General features: G+C 35.8%; 1 protein-coding gene across 9 annotated transcripts in view; it reads left to right on the top strand.

Annotated features, from left to right (window-relative positions):
* The window catches only part of LOC106162032 (uncharacterized), a 40,979-nt gene that overhangs the window by 1,679 nt on the left and 19,073 nt on the right, over positions 1 to 20,227 (top strand). For 8 of the 9 annotated variants that reach the window (XM_087003708.1, XM_087003704.1, XM_087003705.1 and 5 more), the window contains exons 2-7: positions 4,700 to 4,791; positions 15,084 to 15,204; positions 15,512 to 15,604; positions 17,720 to 17,836; positions 19,706 to 19,801; positions 19,977 to 20,162. In XM_087003708.1, coding sequence (XP_086859834.1) covers positions 4,700 to 4,791; positions 15,084 to 15,204; positions 15,512 to 15,604; positions 17,720 to 17,836; positions 19,706 to 19,801; positions 19,977 to 20,162 — 705 coding nt within the window. Of the gene's footprint in view, positions 1 to 3,566; positions 3,997 to 4,699; positions 4,792 to 15,083; positions 15,205 to 15,511; positions 15,605 to 17,719; positions 17,837 to 19,705; positions 19,802 to 19,976; positions 20,163 to 20,227 lie in introns of those variants that run through there. The other variant, XM_087003706.1, reaches the window with a different exon arrangement.

Here is a 20,227-nt window from a genome sequence, read left to right as displayed (position 1 = left end):
AAGGAATTTCCTTATGTACTCTATTGATCAGCTGCGGTCTATAAACAAGTATAGGAAGTGTGGACTGGAGATGCTTTTATGCTTAACCTATTAAACAGAATAGACTAGGAGATGGAAATCACAATGAATGGAGGACGGAAGTGTGCAATCTGAATATCGCAGCCTGTATGAGATTAGATTTCAGGTTCCAGAGACTCCAATCTTATAATCAAATTATGAAATCATTTCTTATTATGTAATTCTGCTTCCCTGGGAGGAGGTTTGTTTATGTTGACATTTGTCCTGAAGTGTTTGGCAATGGTCGGTAATGTTGTCATTGTGTGACCTGTGAAGAGGCACATTTTTTTTTTCTACTGTCACAGGAGTCTGTGCAGGTGCACTGATAAATAGCATTACGCTGTGTGCATGTAGTTCTACCACTTATAAACGATTCTTCAGTCAGCATCTTAACAGGTCAACTCCCTGCTCGACTTAGTAATTAAATTAATGCAGTTAACTTAAGGTGTAGTTAATGTCCTTGCATACCTTTTTAATCAGAGGTTAAAATAAATGAGAATTGTTAATCGATGCACATTTTTGTGTGAGGATGTCATCAAGTTACATCCTTTTATGTATTTTGTGTAGTACATTCCAGGGGACAATCCAGTGACAGGTATTTTTATAATGACCAAATAGGAGGGTCTACATTTTTGCGGAATCAACTTATTTACAGGTTTTTCCACTCTAAATTTATCCTATAGATGTCCTCCATTGTGAAACATCCACGGCTACAGGATATCTCTTTCACTGTAGAAGAAGTTACCTATTGTTAAAAGCAGTTATCAGTATCTGATAATCTCCAAAACCCTCAGTGACCTCTGAAATTAGTATTATCAATATGTATAAACTCTGCCACATGGCCTAAAACTTTAGCAGAAATCCACATATAATTAGCTGTTTTATTATGTCTTTGGTTAGTAATAAAAAACTGACTTATTTTATCTTGCACTTTGATTTGTGTCAGGTAGTTACAAATTTAAAAAAGATGATATTAATGATTGCATGCTCACTTGCCATGTTAAGTCTTTTCTTTTTTATTCTGAGTGTGAGATTGTCTTCAGGACAGAGTGTCTCTACTGTTCACCACCAGGTAGATCTCAGTTGTTTGGTAGTTTGAGGTCTAACGGGGTCTCAGCCCTGCCTCACAAATAATGCCTTACTTACCAAATCCATTGACAGAATAATTACATGAGATCATGTGAGCTTTAGCATGTCAACCTGTTAACACGGTGAAAATTGACCAAATATGACAAAACCAGAATAAATTAACAGACATGTTATAAGTAATTGACAGACTAAGAGGAGTCTGCCTTCAAATACCCAGACAAGAGAAATGAAATATGTGTCTGGGAAAGCAGAAAAATTAGCTAACATATTATATCATAGGTGATAACAGTTGAGTAAGAATGTCTTCATAGTGGAAATTTGTGCATTGCTATACCATCCTAGATATGATCCTACTAGTACCTGTATCTATAGAGACCTGTCTATCTTATGAATGGAGGTGAAAATTGAGAGTTGTACATAATGATATTAGGGGAGTGCACTGATGTGAGATGTTTGGAGATCATACGTTAACCAAACACAATGTTCACTTCCTCAAGTAAAAGAAGTATCTGTTTGCAGAGGGATGATCAAAGTGAGAGTTTGATGAACACAATATATGAACCATGAAAACAGATTGTGCAGTATACATATATAGTTTGTATGCATTATATCTTAGGGGAGCTTCAAAGTAGGAAACAACTGTATAGCACTGGTAGAGTAGCCGATGTTTAGTTTATGCTCATTTTGAATATCAAATATTTTAACCCCATATGCTAGATCAATTGGAAATAAAGCTTACTATTCCAGGTGTGATTTTTAAGGGTTTCAATTGTCTTTGAAAATGGAGAATATGGCATGGTTCTTTCAGAATTAAAGGAGATTCCCCAAGGCACTCGACGGATAAGGATAGTATTTCTTTTCTACAACCTGATCCTTGTTACCTTTTATCTGTGAAGCTTATGTCTATGTGTGTGTAAAGTCTATTATGTTGAGATTGGTTTAGGAAGAGCAGATTGTATATGTGTGGTCTCCTTGGGTTTGCTTAAAACTGACCACTTCAGAGATCTGTTACATTGCCTTACCCAATGCATGGCGCCCACGACACATATTAATTACAGAATCTATCCTGGCGAAAACCTGTATCCAAGAAAGCGTGAACCCAAGTGATGTTGGACACAGGTACTAGTACATCACATACACTCGACCATTTCACTAAATGATGTTGCCAGTTAAAGACTTCATCGAATGCACCCACTAGACATTAGTATTATTAACCTTTTCTATAATTAATGGCCATCCAGGTATTACAAATGTTGCGTGATTTATGTTGGATGTGTCAGCACTGGTGTGAATAATTCTTGTGATACATAATTTATTTTTGTCTTGTGTTCTGACCTGGGTATTCAGCAGTTTTGGGTGTAAATGTAATATGTTTGCATGGTAATACAGTGAACTAGAAATTAATAAGATTAGGTATTGTGCACCTTTATTTATGTTTGAATTGGTTTTATGCATCATTTATTGGAAAGTGGCGTGACTTTGTTGAATCAGATTTAGTTATCACAGAAATGGCAAAACATTTAATGGAAATACTAGCAAGATTTTGTGAAATGTTATGTAAAACTGTACATTTTAGTGAGTAGAAAATACAACCAATTGTTGTACATATCATCAGTTTGATGAAGACAAAATGAGAAGTCCAGAATTACACAGATTTTTTTCATTTGCATGTCTTTCCTTACTTACTAGTATAAACCTGTTTTGTATTGAACCATGCCACTTGGACTTGAAGGGTGGATAACAGAATACATTACAATATATGTATTGGGAAAAATCCCAGGTGAAATCCCTAGTGCAAGGGAGAGGGCTGATTTTAATTGTAACTACAGATGAGGTGAAAGAAGGCTTATCCTTCTGAAGTAGAGACTTCATTGCAACCCACTTTCTACTGGGATATATACTTGTACTGCAGATACAAAGCTGAAGGCAGCATTGTTAAACTGTCAAAGAGGTGCTGTTTGCCGAACAGGGAGCATAACAGTCTGAATATTTTTTCCATTTCCTGCTGGATGAATCAGAACTACAATAAGCAACTTTTTAAACATATGTTGGTGTTCACCTTGATTTACCACAGATGGAGCATTATTAAAGTGATTGTGTGATGCATTAGCGAGTGACTAGACAAAAGTGATTTTATTCTGTAGCATGTGTGTCAAGTCAGACTGATAACATTATTATTACAGTCCAGCAACAGTGACGTTCCTACTGCTAGTAACTATATTTCTGAGAATATTGGACTTGTATTGTCAGAGGAAAAGATTAGCTGATCAGAATGTTCAAGGTAATTTGATGTTGTGTGATTGTATGTACACACATGTATAAACATGGTGTCCATTAGGGTGGAATAACAAAATTGTTATTTCAATTTTAATACACTTTAGTGACATGCTTAGCAATTAAAGGACTCCCCCCCTGATGTACAAGTTAAAACAAAGACCAGATACTTAATCACAGGTCAGGGGTCATTATTTAAGCCTCATCACATTGTCAAGGTGTGATAACACTAAAATTCTCATATGTAGATCAATATGTATGACAACCAGCAACAGTCATCATCCGCCCTAAGCATATTATGCAGTATGGAAGTAGGTTTATCTCTGCTGTGTGTGGAGTGTTCCTATCTCCAGCACATCACTGTCTCCCTTCCTGACATCTCTGACCCAGGGCACTATAGTTATGTACTGTAGGTTACATGAGACCAGGTAGTAGAGGTAATAGCCTGGAAAGTAGATGTTGGAGCTGGTCCATATTGAGGGCACAGTCATCTACAGGTGGTGGTGGTATTTCTAGTTAATGTTCACCTGGGTTTTTTTTTCTTTTTAATTGGATTATAAGAAGATGACTGAGAAGGTAGGCATCATTTTGGTGGTTTATGATATCTGTTATCATGAATATTGCTGTTTAGTTTTAGTCATCACTCCATAGCTCTGTGTTGTTGTTTCATACCAGCATCAGTACAGGTGCATTGAAGTTGGAACCTAGATCGTATTGTATGTATAATGAATTATTCACAAATAGTGCAGTATGCAGGTGATGACCTGTTTGTATAGTTATATTTAGCGTGTGAGGATTACTTATTATATGAAATATAAAAAATCATGGCTCAGTGAATAAAAGATAGACTAGATCACCTGCACTGGATACGTGCAGGGGGAGGAATGTACTGGGAGAAAGGGGAGAGCCTGCCCTGATTAATGTTCATTTTGTCTTAAAGGCAGACGCATAGTCAAGTGTAATTTTTATTTAATTATATGGTAAAGGGTAGTTTTCCTATGGCCAAAGTCTTATACTATGTAATTAAATGCATTTCAAAACCTCAAGTGGTTAGTGATACAGCATAACCTTGACATGAAGTGGGCAAAAGACAGCTTGATTTCCCAAATAATAATAAATTTAGAAATATCATACCTATGAAAAAGTTGTCAACCCCTAGAATGGTAACTTAATAATTTATCAGAAAATTGTACAAAATTAAAATAATTTTTATAGAATCATGACCTCAAGTGGTGTATTACACAATTGAAATTGTTTATCATTTTATTTCTCTTTGTAGGTGACACTAGAAAGAGTCCTAGGACTGACTGTTACCACCAATGCAGCTTTGGCAGTAGACTCTAAAACAGGACTTATAGCATATCCAGCAGGGTGAGTTGATATATTCTGTTCAGGTACTCGTACACCTAGAGACCTGGAATATCAAGGATGCCTACTGGTCCCAGATTGAGCTCAGACAGCTTACAGAATTGTTTTTTTTTTTTTTTTAAGTGGTGTTGACAGTGATTGATGGGACACCTTTTTTTTTACCAGGGTGTGCTTCTACACGTGTGTAAGCATGCACATGAGCATATGCACAGAGCTGCTTATGCACATGCATGCACATGTACACACACACACACACACACACACACACACACACCTGGATTACAAGTGTTCTTCTTGACATTCAGAACTCACACAACCAGAATACAGGAATAATTATACGTTCATGCTTTACGCACTACTTGAAAGTCCATCAAAGCAGTTAAATATGAAGTATAGACATGAAATAGTATAGACATGAAATAGCAGACAAGTTTATATGTCAGCTAACTTGATGCAGTGGAGAAAAATTACCTCAGTGTACAGTGACAAGATAGATTGATATTAGGGGAAACAGTATGTCTTTGTGCAACCATCATGGTGGAGCACACTGCTTTCCAAATAAATGACATAACGTTGAGAAGGTATGAGAAACACGCTTTCAGCTGTAACACTTCAATATTTTCAGCTCTTGTGATATGGCAACTCAGGCTGTTTGCCTTTGCTTGTAAGGTTGAGTAAAATTTTAGCAGGAGATTTGAGAGACTTATGTGAATACATACTTTTCAACATTCATTGATTAATATAATTTTTTCTTACATTATGAAGAGTACCAAATAATGTCCCATACATACAATGACTTCATAAGAAATTAACAAGTCAACCTGTCAGGTTGAGAGCCACATAGAACAAAGTACCCTAGTTCTCATCTTGACCATGTATGTGCAGCAATGGTGTATGAAATGTGTTTGGAAAGGTCATAATTCTGCCATTGCCTTTCAAAATGTTTGCTTGCCTTTTACTCAGCCTTGGGTTTGAGGGGCAGTAAATGATAAGATAATAGACCCTCTATATTTTGTGTACTGAGCTGATCTGACCACAAATGTTATTTAATATAAATATTGGATTATATGCAAAAGATTGTAAATGTTGTTAAAGTGAAGAATGTGTTCTTTGATTTGAATCCTTGCAGCATGTTTTTGTCACATTAACAGAAACAATTTTAGTCCTAACATAAGGCACTTGATTGCAATTCCCTCTTCATTTTATACAAGCCATCTCTAATCCTAGCTAGCATTAGGATGACACCTTGACTTTAGGGTTTAAGGTATAGCAGGGTGGGGAGGTTGTAGTTAATGTTTACTTAAAACTTGTATACAGGTCTAAAATGTATTTTGGTAATATTGGTGAGACCACATCTATAATTGTATGAGTGGATATTATATAATATGCAATGCACATAAAATATATGAAAAGCTGTCCCTAAAGTTTATCTCTTTGATCAGTAGTTGTATTCATGTATGTGTAGGGTGACATTGTATTAAAAAGCCATAAAGTTGTAGCTTGTCTAGTTTCAAGGTGAAAAATTGACTTGGTGCATCTTGTTTTATCTTTAGATATGCATATATAACACTTTGGTATACATGTTAGCCAGGAGCTGTGATGTAAGTAAATTAATGAGATCTATGCATTTGATAGTGTATTTCAGTCTCTTGTGGGAATGTTTTTCCTGAATCTCAAGCATCAACCCAATCTTTTCTTCACTGCACTTTAATTGTACTGAAGCCAAAAAATTAAGTGGTGAGAATTATATTGTCAAAATGGTTTTTGATTGTACTTGTGGTTTCATCTTGAATGAATTAGTACATTGTAGGATCTAAATGACTTCAGATGGAGATGGTATCTCCCTGGATGTCCCCCGTCGCCATGCTCTGTCACACACTGCGTCATGTCATGGTATTTTCTATTGCATTAGTATAATAGCATATTTACACTCTGGGCGGTGAAATGAGCCCTTAACATGACACCCTTCTTGTCAGTTTTGCAGACCTCCATATTTTTCTTCCTAACCAGATGCACCCACTGCACTTACACTTTTAGTTACCATTTTGAGATTAAAGATTGACTGGGATATCTTTAGATTTACATTTTTAAAAGTAATGAAATATACATCATGGAAGTCGAACTAAACTCATAGAAGTTGAGTTGTTAGAATGATCCTAGTGATGCTCCAGCTACACATTCTTGCTTGTATGCCATTCAGGTAACATTTAAGGACAGATGTAGTTTCAGTCCTCCTCAGGTGTGGCCTCAGTGGAGATCATCAGTCACCCACAGTCAGTTTTACAGACAGGAGTTTGAAAAAATGCCATTTAAGGAAGAGCAAAATTTATTCAGATTGTATTAGGGCCCCACCTTAGTCTGTTCTCCTTCCCATCCATCAGGACACTCAGGGCTCATTCCCAATGGAAATATCATTCTATGTAGATCGATACAACCTCGGGGGACTTTTGCTGAATGCAATTAGATTAACACACCCCTTGTTTAGAACGAACTAGTATGATCACCAGCTTTATCAGTTTTTATGTATTTTATTCAATGCCAGGAGCTGTGCTAATCCCTTAATCTGATTGCATTCAGTGAGAGTCCCCATGGAGTTAATTCAATCTACATAGACCAACAGTTGCACTGGGAATGGGCCCTTAGATCACGATTAGGGTATTATTAGGAGAGACAAGAGTGAGTGTGACTAGAGTGACCTAGCCACTAGATACCTGAGATATCAAGTGGTCAAGTCTCTAGATTGTTACTTCACTTTCTTACACCAAAATGTGCAGAAGAAGTTCCTTCTCCTGAATCAAAAATTAACTAAAAAGTTCACTTTCCTACACCATAGTGAGCTAAGGAATCAGAAGGAAGATGTGATGCAACATCAAATGTGGCTAGTGTGTAACGCTCTACTTTACATATATTTATCTTTCACTTTCTTTTTTAAAAAGCGAATGAATAAATATGATTAAATACATAAAAAGAGAAAGATTAGTACAAGAAGTGTGGCAGTAAGTAAAAATTAGGCAATTCAGTGGATATGTAGTGGTTGAATGCATTTTTACCTTGTACACCATGCGTTTATTATCTTTTAGAAAGAATCTTTCCAGTTCAAACTAGTCCTTTCTGACCCTGTTTGAGTGTTGAAGAGGACAAACAAAATTGAATAAGACAGGAATCCAGAATATTTTGGTAACTCGTTGCATGAATCTTTTGTTGAGATTAGGTCTCATTTCTCGTTCGAACCACTTTTTCCAGTCGTTCTTTTTATGGGAACAGGTATCACAATTTCTTTTCTGTTTGTACACCAACAACCTGGCATGTATATGAGGCCGAAGGCACGGTGTTGGGCCAAGGTTCAGTTACCCTCTTATAGCATATTTCATGCTGCTGAGTTTGTGTTGCATTTTGTTCTTTTGTTGACTGTGTATACATGCTTTATAAACAGGTCTCCTGCTGAAATCAATTTTCACAATAAGGATAAATAGGGGGAGCATTTGGTCAAACAAATGGAGTTAACTATGGTAAGTTGGACAGGTTATTAGGTCCTTATAGCCATTACAGAAGGTGTTTGTTATTATAATATCTTTGGGGAGGGGAGGGGTGTGGAGAATTCACTGCAGACAATAATATTCCCAGAATGTAAAAAATGCTTATGATGGGGTTGATAATTGTTATTAAAACTTTCCAATCCATTTTAACAGAGACAAATAGCAAATAGAGCCATGAGATGGCAGACAGTGAAATGGGAAACTGAAGATATATAGCGCCTCGTATTCTTTCAATTTCCTGTGGTTTACTTGCACTTATGGGTTATAAATCTTAAAAGTAGAAATTGCTTTCATGAGATTTTGATTTATTTAAGCTTCATTCCAATAAATTTTTGTTCTTAGAGAAAACACCACCATGTAGTACAAGCGGTAACTCTTATTGTTATATGTTCTATTAAAGTGATAATGGGTGTTTTATCTAATTACAGCTTTCATTTATCAAACAAAATCTTGTCTAGACAATGTGCCATTCCCACGGAGCAAATTGCCTCAGTGAAATAATTTGTGTGCTGGGATTAGTGTTATAACTTTGTTTTTGCTCAATCGCGATAAAAATCATGACAAATTTTGATGTGCAAATTTCCCTTTCCTGTGTAGCTTCTTCTCATACAGTATCAGGTAGGGTACATCATCATTAAATTCCCCTAAAAACAGTGCATCTGTTTTTGCCCATCAAAAATGGATACTTCCTCAGCGTGATTAGTTTTCACAAAGATTGCTGCAGGTAGAACCTTGTACTTAGGTGATCTGCGGGAGCTCTTTAGATCAAATCTGAAAGATGAGTCGCTTGTCTTTTTTTTTTAAGTATTAGTCTGCCTAGGATCACATAGAACAGGGAATGAGATATTGACGTAGATAAAATTATGAGAGGGGGGAAAACAAGGTGTTATTGTTCGCCATAACACATTTAATAACCAATGAAACAACATTAGATTTCAATATGAATTAGTCATTCACTGTTTATGATCTCTGAACATCAATTTGAGAGCAAATTCTCCCTGCAGTTATCTAAATGTCTAAGGCATTATTTTGAAACTGTCATTTCACTGGTTTCTGAGGTAGATGTTGATATGTCTCAAGCACAGGCCTGTGAGCCCAGATTGTTTGGTAGCATTTGCTTAAGATGGAAGAGACAAGTTATCAGATGGGTTTAGTGCTTTGTGTCAGTCACTGCTAACCATAAGTGGTGAGATCTCTTCTGGGTGCCTGGTATATATATATATATCAAGTGATGGTTTTAGGTGTAAAAATCCTGCAAAATGTGATATAGTATGCTCAAGTTCATGTCTGATCATTTTTATGTTATGAAGGAGAATTGAATTACCTGGAGATTTGAATTTATAGTAACTGTTTTCATCTTTTAAGAGTGATTCTACATTTCTTATGTTGAGCAGAAAGTGTACTAAGTAATTAAAAAAATGAAATAAATGCATTAATTTGATTACAAAAATGCTAAAAAGAAGATCTATCAAAAGATACGTATTGGATTTTAATGTCAAAATACTTGGATATATACCTAAGGTGATGAAATTATAATGATTGCCCTGCCCACTGTTAACCAAGTCCTGATCTCACAAAGATCAGAGAAAACAGAGCTGTAATTTGCACACATTTTGTCACAAAATACATTGAGTTTCAAGATAAACAAGATTACAGTAGCAGTGAACAAGTATGATTAAAAGAAAATTACTGAGTGGCACATCTTGTACATTATGGTCCTTGGTATTCAGGGCAGTTTTTGGATGAAAAAATACAACACCGTTATCTTGATTTGATTACTACTCAGGCGTAGCCAGGGGGGTTCAGGGGGTTCGAAAGAACCGCCCCTTTTGTCAGGAAAAGGTTCATTTTGGGTAAAATTCGATCTAGGTACACGTAAGTTTCATTGTTACAGTAACAGGCCTTCCCAACTACCAGACTCGGCACCTACGGGTCCAGAATAAACCGGTATATCTGACCACACTACCCGTTTTCAAGGTGTGTGTCAGATCGCATAAAAGAGTATCATACCCTATCACAAATTCTGTAAGCCTACCTGTCATCCGGGTATCGCGCCTCGTTTTCGTCAAGTAGGAGTCGCATGAATACAACAGACGACTCCCTCAATCAGGGGGTGGAAACGCGCTACTTATATGATTAAGATGAGCCTAGCCGTCAGTACCGGTTATTGTTTTGTGACCTTGAGGAGCAATTAGGTTTGGTCGTTGCGGCACGCATCAACAGTAGTTGAACTACCACACCTGGGTCTTTTGTTTTTGACAACTGTTCACTCGTCATCGAGGCGCTTGTTCAAGACTACAGGCTGATATCTACTAGTACTACCAGTGGCTTCATTAGTAACGTTCCCACAATACTTAAGTTTTCTGTCCGTGCGTACAAACCCTGAAAAAGGACAGCCTCGCTGACGAGAACAATGGACGTTTCTCACCCCTCTCTAGGATTACCCCTGCCCTCAATCTCGTCCATCCCGGTAGTCACAAAAATATTTAACCCCCGACAGAATATGCTTCTGTTATCAAAATTAGGTATACTTTTCTAAATTAATATATAAGTTTGCAAGTTCTTATTTACAAAACATCAATGGCTATGTCCGAACCTAAATTTTATGTTAAAAATTGCGGTACTGTCAGATTTGAGCATAAACAGAGAAAATTGCAGCAGCGCATGAATCTAGATGAGATGCACTACTTTCCAACCCCGCTTAGGATCATTGCTATCACATCGCGCACCAGGCAAAATCGGTGTGGTGGCTGATACTCTGTAATGCGATCTGACACACACCTTGAAAACGGGTAGTGTGGTCTGATAAACCGGTTTATACTGGACCCGTAGGTGCCGAGTCTGGTAGTTGGGAAGGCCTGAGTAAAAGGTCCACTTCTTCAGAAAAAGAACACCCCTTTTGAATTTGCTGGCTATGGGCCTGCTACTAATAGTAATTCAATTATGATCCTCAGTTGAAGTGCCCCCCCAACCACACACACACACACAATAAACTCACACAATCATCTAGTCATTTCATTATTGTTTCACAAGTTGAAGAAACATCAAAAAGGTCAGTGAAGATTCAGTGGTACTCTGATGGGGTTCAAGCCTTGGTCTGTGAAAGGACATGGAAGAGAGGATTTAGGTGACCATTCTGACATGTTGACAACTGCAGTGTCACATGCATTATTGTATTGTAGTTGGTCCTCCATGAGGATTTTCTTAGTTATGAAAACCAACCTTGCCTGCAGACCACCCTGGGATCACTTCATACACTTTGAGAATATATAGCAGAAGTTATAGTATATCTAGTTTTGATGGAGGTCTTAAAATGTTATGAATAAGACCTTTTAGAAACCATCCGAAGTGTGCTAAATGTAATTCAGTATTCTTAGAGACCGTAGTTGTATTCAATATTTTCAGTGTTGGAGATAATGTGCTTTATTCTGTGGTGTGGGGATTTGTTATGGGGGAGGCTAGCATGTCATACACCAGGACACTCCTGTGGCACTAAATTTAGGCCATTAATTACCAAAAATTTATAAAAAAAATTTTTCGTGAATATAATCACAGGTGAGGCACAAAATTCCTCATAGTTTTATGAATCCGAAAATCAGCTTTTAAATCAGACTCTGAGTAACACCTTTGGGGAAAATTAATTTCTGCCAAAGATGATTGTTTTATGACATATGTCATGAAGCTGCAAGTTAGCACTTCATAATTTAAGGTCATTTTGTTATGATGGGGTTGCTCAAGAACACCCAATGGAGAAGATGTGGGTTTGCAATAAATTGCTTCACTGAGCTGTTGAATTTATTCTGCTAGGTTTAGAGTTGGGTTTCACTAAATCCTGTATAAAATTCCAGCTATTGTTCCTTCTCTACCCAGTTGGCACTGTCCAAGTGAGCTGTGGGCAGTCAGTAAACAGACTTGCCTCTTTATTTGTGGACGGTGTGCTTTGCCAACCAACTACACAAAGTACAGGTAACTTGTGGGGTAACAGGGGAGTTGACTTGTGTACAGCTGTGTGCCGACTGCATTGTTTGGGTACCCTAGCTCTGAAGAGGAAAGCTGAAATACTCAACACATTTATGTCAACAAGATATCAATTAAAACTTACTGTGGAATCTTTGCAGGGGGTATTAAAGGTCCTGCCGCCACCCCCTCCCTTAAACCTCCTAAAATAACCGCTTCAGTTGCATAGGATAAGATATTTTATATAAAAACTCCATTATAGTGCACACATAACTTTCTTGCCCTGCTAACTTTGTCATGAAAGACTTTTCAAAAATGCACGCATATTCAAAAATTTATAAAGAAAGAAAGGAACGAAAAACAAAATAGACATACAAGTTGCCTCCAAATGGAATACTTAACTGAGGTCAGGTAACTTTTTCAAGACTTAGACTGGTGGCAGATCTGAAGCACAGGTGCTGGTCTGTAGCTTTATCAAATACTTACATTTTTTCAGTAATAGAACATGTACCTGTGCACAAAACAGCTGCCTAGAAGGAACTTTGGTACTTAGGCAACATTTATTTATTCCTTGTACTAAGGTTATAACATGAAGTAATTACTTCTCTAATGAGTGATTAATTTGATATATCTTGTAGATGTTATAATTGATTTGCAGTGATTGGTTGAAATATGATTGTGGCTTTAGTTATTTTGATAGTACTTATAACTTGATACTTCATTTTTCTATTTGTGCAGACCAGATGTAATTTGTCACATAAGAAATTTGATTCATTTACCTTTGCCAGTGACTGTTAAAGAGCATTGTTGTTATTGTTTGAATGCTGTGAAAGTATTGACAACAAGGTGAAATAGTCCATTTTAAGGGGCAGAACATGGAGCTGACACACCTTGCCAGGCTTTGATAGATAGGTGAAAGCACCAGAACTAGCTAGTATATGATGCTAATGTAATTTCTAGGCTCTGAACTCATCCTTCATGTACAAACTACATTTTCATACCATTTTGACCTTTCTATTTTGCATATATCTATAATAAAGCTCTGGCCCCATTTTTATGGCCCAATTCCAAGATGATCCCATAAAAAAAAACATTGAAATGCCCGAGGAAGCCCATTTTGCTGGTCTGTTCCAAATTGTCCTATGATGCTACCTGATTTGGATGCATAATTTGGTGAAGGAATTTTGGGTCACATTGGGAGGCAAGTTTCATGTCCTTTTCATGTGTGAATAATGCAAATACCATACTTGATGTAAATAAACTGCTTTCTTTGACTGGCCTGCTTATATACTTGTAGAGCATTACAGGCAATCATTTGTAAATTATCTTAATATGTCTCTTGTGTGGAGCATTGAAAAAAATTGTTTATTTTTTTTTTTGAGTAAGAATATATGAAACAAGTATGCAGTTACAAGTTCAGTTCCATAGAACCAAGAAAGATGAATAATCAAAAATAAAGTAAATTGGAGGGAAAAACAAAAGATGCAATATCAGTTACATTGTTGTAGAACTTCATATATTTTAGAAAAAGAAATAAAAAAAAATTGTGATTATTTTCATTTATTATTAAGGTGCCATAATAAGGTTAAATATTGGATGCGAGGATAATTTTTGTTTTATTTTATTTTTCTACTTAGTCCAGTTTGAAAGGGATTGATGATGGTTTAGAATTTTAAATGCTGTAATGTGCTATTGCAATTTTTTATCTAATAAAATAGATATTTTAAGTTACATAAAATACTTTATTATAAAACCTAAAAGAGAAACAAGAACCAATAAAGAAACACCATGACCAATCTGTGCTATAGACATGTACATTTGCCAATAGTAATGGTGATGGTATCTACCAATGCTTGGTTTAATTGCTGCATAAATGCAAAATCTGACCCAAGGTCATTCCAGTGCATTTGATCAACTCACCCCTTTGTTGTGCTGTATTAGACGATGTTACCTTTTTGTCAAAGTAGACCAAAAAAATATCACACATAAACTAGAAACTACCCAGCGAAAAATTCAATTTCTGTACAATTTTGGAAACTCCATCCACTTTACAAGTTGATGTAGAAGGGAATAGCTATGTAGCTGTAATTAGATTGTAGCATGTTGGTGGTGCTCAAACATTTCATTATTGTCATTACTTGTCTGCTGACAGTTCTTATCTGGCTCAGGTGACAAATAAAGTGTTCTTTCACAGACTAATCTGTGATGGGAGAATTTATCTCTCAATGTCAATAATAAGTCTGACTCATATATGTTTGTTTGGCATCACCTTTTTTGTTACTTTTGGCTTTGTTTTTAAAATAAGTTTGAGATGCTGAACAAGATCATAAGCCATGTGTTTTTTACAATATCCAAACTTCCAGTATCTTCACGTGTAAGACAGGACAGTGGATAGTAAATTTTGTCAGTCCTTACAGCATTTGAGAAATAAAATTGGAAAGCTGAGTTATACATTGATATTATTTGCAGGGTATGAGATACTTTTCTTTAATTGTCAACCAATGTCTTATAGTGAAGATGACATTAAAAACACTTAGTTCTTGTATGTTAAAAAAGGAGTAACAGGTATTCTTTTTTTAAATACATGTGAAAGGAATATACTGTATGTCACAAAATGTTTCAAATTCTACCAGCAGAATCAGAAAGTCATATGATTGCTTTTTGAATTATGTGTAAGATTACCTCTCAAATTGAAGGTATACACAGAATCATGTTTATTATAGGTGATAGTTTTGTTGTTACTTACAACACATAATAAAAAGATGAATATGTATAGTATATACTGTTTATTTTATTTTCCAGATGTGTTGTTGTCCTGTTCAATGCCAGGAAACACAAACAGAGCCACATCTTCAACACTTGCAAGAAGACCATCACTTGCCTGGCGTTTGCAGGAGATGGCAAACATTTGGCCACAGGGGAGGTAAGGGGTGCACTGTACATAATGTAATATACTACATGTTGAGGTAAAAGTAGCCACATAATTTTCCTGATAGATTGACACACAAAGAATGTTGTCAGCCATTTGTGTGTTGATGTATAAAAAATATAAGGTTTTGTTGTAACCACTAACATTGCTCTCTTGCACAGACATGTTTACAAGTATGTATGAAGACTATGGAAGATGTTTAAAATTTTGTAAAGAACAACCATATCTTGCCTGGGTTATATTGATTCATATTTACTGTCATTCTTAAATTTCAATTTCATCAATCCTATTCCTTTCTCAGAGTGGCCACCAGCCCCATGTGCGGGTATGGGACATAGAGGAGAAGGTCCAAGTGGCCGAGTTCCATGGACACAAGTTTGGCTTGCAAAGTGTGGTAGGTCAAATGAATTCATTTAACTTCTTAAATCTGGAAACTAAAGCACTGCCTTCATGGTTCTATATTTAATCATTTTTATGTGTTGTGACAAAGACACTCAAAAAGTTTGGGATCTTATCACTCACTCCCTTATGCCAGGGGCATCCTCTCCGTAGAAAAAAAATCCTTGGTATTTTTGGTTTAACAACCAAAAGATGACAAGATAAATATACATAATACTGAAAGGAATTCACAAATTTCTCACTGATCTCTTGACAGAGATGAGACTAGTTTTTCCAGTTATGCCCTGTGGTTATTAAATTGCATAACCTTTGTCGTCCAAATCCAATAAGGACACACGTCTTTGACATAGTGCAGCCATGCAGGATTTATACTGAATGCTTCTCCAGAGCATCCATTTCTAACTTCCTATAGAACTTTGCCAAATTCATCGGTGAATCACGATACAGGAATTTGTGATCATAAAAGAGACATTTGGCTGAAACTGAATTGTGTTCAGCTTAATGTAATAAATCTGCCAGAAATGTTTTCATACATAAAATAACTTAATTTTTGTACCACCTGGCACAGCATTTTGCTGTAAATAACAGCTTATCTCTGATAAAAGACTGGTTTTCAATGCCATTATCAGCAGGCATCAAAATATACCTATATTATGCACTGATGCATGGCAAACTTTGTATATTTAGCCAATGTTACTTTGAGGTTCTTACTGAATAGTCCGTAAAACATTTTCAGTCATATTCTATTTAAATTTTCGGTATTATTTTATGAACTAGTAAGATCATGTATCTGCAATCCTAGTCTAGTGTAGTTAACACTGTGACTTCATTGACTGAACTTCTGTGTCCTGTTTTTGACCATTTCTGAACAAAGGCAATATTTTCACATACCATCTTTTTTTAGCTTTATATACCATACTTAAGTTATGCTTGAATTATCTTACCTATCTTATTGCTTTTTACACTATAAGTTTACTGGAGGGATGAGGACTAATGTTTGCTATCAGTTGACAGACTTTTCCATTACATGTTGCTGTGACCTTTAAGGACATTCATGCTTTATCACGCATGATGAGCCTCCAGAGATAAAGAAAATTAACAAGAGCCCTCTAGAATTAGAGATGTATAATCTTAATGAAAACTTATATTACTTGATTAAGCAAAATTTTAGGATAACTGAAATGTTTTCCCCTATTCAAATTACTATATAAAAGATTTATGTCTAGACATAATTTAGCAGATCACCTGAGAATTAATCTAACCTGTTATTAAATGGATTAAGCTTAGCAGGACACGGTGCTTTTTTTAACGGATTTAATTTGGTGAAACATGCATACTCAGGTATATAAGGTAATGACTCAGATCTTTTCAATGTGGAAAATTATCAATCTTTCAGGTATGTAAATTTGGAATCATTAAAAAAGTATATATGGCATTTATGGTGTTTTCACTGTATAGATCAGAACTGTAGGATAGCTTGCTTTTCAATTTTGTTGCTACCACTCCATGTAAATGCTCTAATTCTAAGATTCAGACTTTAAAAAAAGTACACTATCCGTAAATTTACAAATTTCCCCCTTGAAAAGTTCAAGTCATTACCGTATCTCTTGAAGGTGGTATTAGTTTGGAGTCTTCTTCATGCCGTGCCAAGTTTACATGTACTGTGTCTTTTCGAAGTCTTAATTATATCCACTTTGACCTTCTACTTTTTTTCTTTTTGGTTAAGTTGTCTATAGATGAATTAAGTATCCAATGGCCACCATCTTATTCAGAACTTTTGATGAAATAAAGAATTGATTATATTTTATTGTTACAAGCTCTAAATTGTGTCAATTAGTTATGTTTGTTTTCTTTTTGTGAGATTATATTGAGCAAATCATATTTACAATTTGTGGCTTCGGTTTTGGAAAAAAGATTCTTGGAATGTATGCATGAAAATCTGAACAGTTAACTATAATCTGTAAAGTGAACACGTAGTTGGAATACAGCTTTTGGCATTTTGCAATTATTATTGTCTTTTTGCGTGTGTAGTCTCAAATGTCACTGTGAAAAGAATGAATATCGAACATTGCCTATATTTTTTGTGCTTCACATTTTGATTAAATTGCAGGTTTTCTCCCCCAACCTGAAGTATCTTGTATCAGTGGGAACTCAGCATGACATGATCATCAATGTTTGGAATTGGAGGTCCAACACCAAAGTTGCTTCAAATAAAGTCTCCAGCAAAGTAAGCACAAAAAAAAAAAAGAAAGAAAAAAAAAGAATTTTGGAATAAATTTGAAGGTTAGAAAACATGTCAGCCATTTTTTCTGCAAATGGTAAAACTTAATGTGATTTTGGCAAATTTTAATGATACATTTCTTCTGCCATGTTTGCTCTATCAAGTTCAGTAGGCCAAAGTGTAACCCATGTAGGACTTGTTCTTGTGGACATTTATACTTGCCTAAAATTATCATATTGTAATAAATCTCTTTCAAATAATTCTCATTGAAATTCTGTCGATTTCTGTCATGTGTGTCAAAAAACCTTGTAAGAGTGAGGACATTCAATGGAGAAAGGGAAGCATTTCATGTAAAGAACAGATTAAGTAGGGAAAAGTTGATCCTTGATTATCATTTGGTATTCATACTGTAAGCTTCATTGTGCAGTGACACCAAAGGGCCTGTGTAGAGGTCATACCTAGCTAATACTGAGGCTATTATGGTGATTGCCTTGGTGACACAGGGCCTGTTTTGGTAGTGTCATCAGGTGTAAAAAGTCTCAGTAATATAAATTACTAACAGGGCTGTGTATTTGTAATGGTGTATTGTCATACGTTGTGCAAATTTATTCAAGCCTGTTTTGCAGGATTTTTAGCTGTTATCTCTGACATGGTCACCCTGTTCATGGACCATGAACAAACCCAAGATAACTTAGTGTCACAGAGTTTTGATGCAATTTTGGCCCATCACAGGAATTAAATTTGAATACAAGCAGGCTGCAGATTGAGATAAGAATACTCATTATGCACAGACAGAGCAATGCATATGGGTATTCTGAAATCACTGCTAGCACCTGTATGTATTAGTTATAGACTTACTGATGTGAAACAGGGTAGAACAGTCCCTTCTCTATCAGCCCAATGCCATGTCCATTCTGCTCCCTATTAGTAGTAGATGGTAAAGGAGGTCATTTTTCACTCCTATCAGCATAAATAGACTGTTATCCTTGCTCCTTATTAGTTTAGAGTGTATAAGTGGTCATTTTTCTTCCATATCATTCTGGATATAGTGACCAGTGCTACCTTTTTATGTAAGCCTGCTTAGGTTGTCTTTCTTTCTTATTCAAGCAGTTTACTAGTAATGCTTTCTCATATATACCATTTGAACTTGTAATTTTTCTTAACTGTAATTTTCAAAAGCGATGGTCTTGGCTTTACTGTAAAATATTTACCATTAAATTTGGGTAAACTTACTCCCTGTTTTCATTGTTTTGTGAACCCCACATCATTCTCTTATTATTTGCACAATCTGAAAGTACATTTTTGTATTTGTACAAGAAAAGTTTTCTGAGTACAAGTATTGTGAGTACTGAGGTCATTCAAGCATTCATGTAGAACCTGACACCAGAGACCTCTGAAGTTCTTCTCTATTTGAATGGAAAATCTAACTCCTTCAGTGTAGGCTGGCCTTTATTGTCCTCTGTTGTGACGGTTCATAGCATCTTTCTTAAACTGAGAGAGAATGGTCATGGATCACCTAAAAAAATGCAGTTAAGCACACATGTTAGTAGATTTGTTTAAATAATCCTTATTTTTTGATTAAGGAATTTTTTCAATTTTCCTTTTGTGAAGACTCATTTGCAACATTTGTAATCCGAAGTTTTACAGTAATAAATACTAAATTAAAGAGAGCGACTAGCACATATCTACTTTAAGGCATTTTATGTTTTACAACAGTCATATATCACTAACACAAAGCATTGTTGTAACATATAGGCATGGTGAAAATGAAATGGCACCAACTATTAGAAATACTATTTAAGAACGTGTATGTCTAAGCAGCACGTGTATTAAAAGCAACGATGGCAGATATTATGGATATTATTTTACTTACAGGTGAATGCTGTGGGTTTTTCAGAAGATGGAAGCATGTTTGTTACAGTGGGCAACAGACATGTCAAGTTTTGGTATTTAGATGCTAGTAAATCAAAGGTAAAATATGCCGATCGGTCAAGTAAGGTAAATCATAGGTAAATGGAATTTTTGTTTAATATCCAACAATGTTAGTATCATTTAGAACTATTTTGAGTTACAGATAAGAACTAGTAAAAAATAAGACTAAATATTATGCACAACAATAAGCTTAAAACACTTTCCCAAATTTCAGATCAAAAATGAAACATTGCCCTTGTTGGGACGATCTGCAATAATTGGCGACCAGAAGAACAATTTCTTCTGTGGGGTTGCCATGGGCTGTGGAGCTATGGCAGGCAGCGTCTATGCCATCACACAGTCAGGGAGGCTGTGTGAGTTTAATGCCAAAAGATTGTTGGATAAGTGGGTGGAACTCAGGGTGAGTATATGACTTACTTGAATAATTTTTATATTGTATATCAGCATTTTGTGATATCTCTTGTG

Source organism: Lingula anatina, chromosome 2 (genome assembly GCF_051362555.1).
Source record: "Lingula anatina isolate TDL-2025a chromosome 2, LinAna3.0, whole genome shotgun sequence".
NCBI classification, from domain to species: domain Eukaryota; kingdom Metazoa; phylum Brachiopoda; class Lingulata; order Lingulida; family Lingulidae; genus Lingula; species Lingula anatina.
Note: the sequence above shows the minus strand (reverse complement) of the source record. Positions and strands in the feature narration are given on the sequence as shown.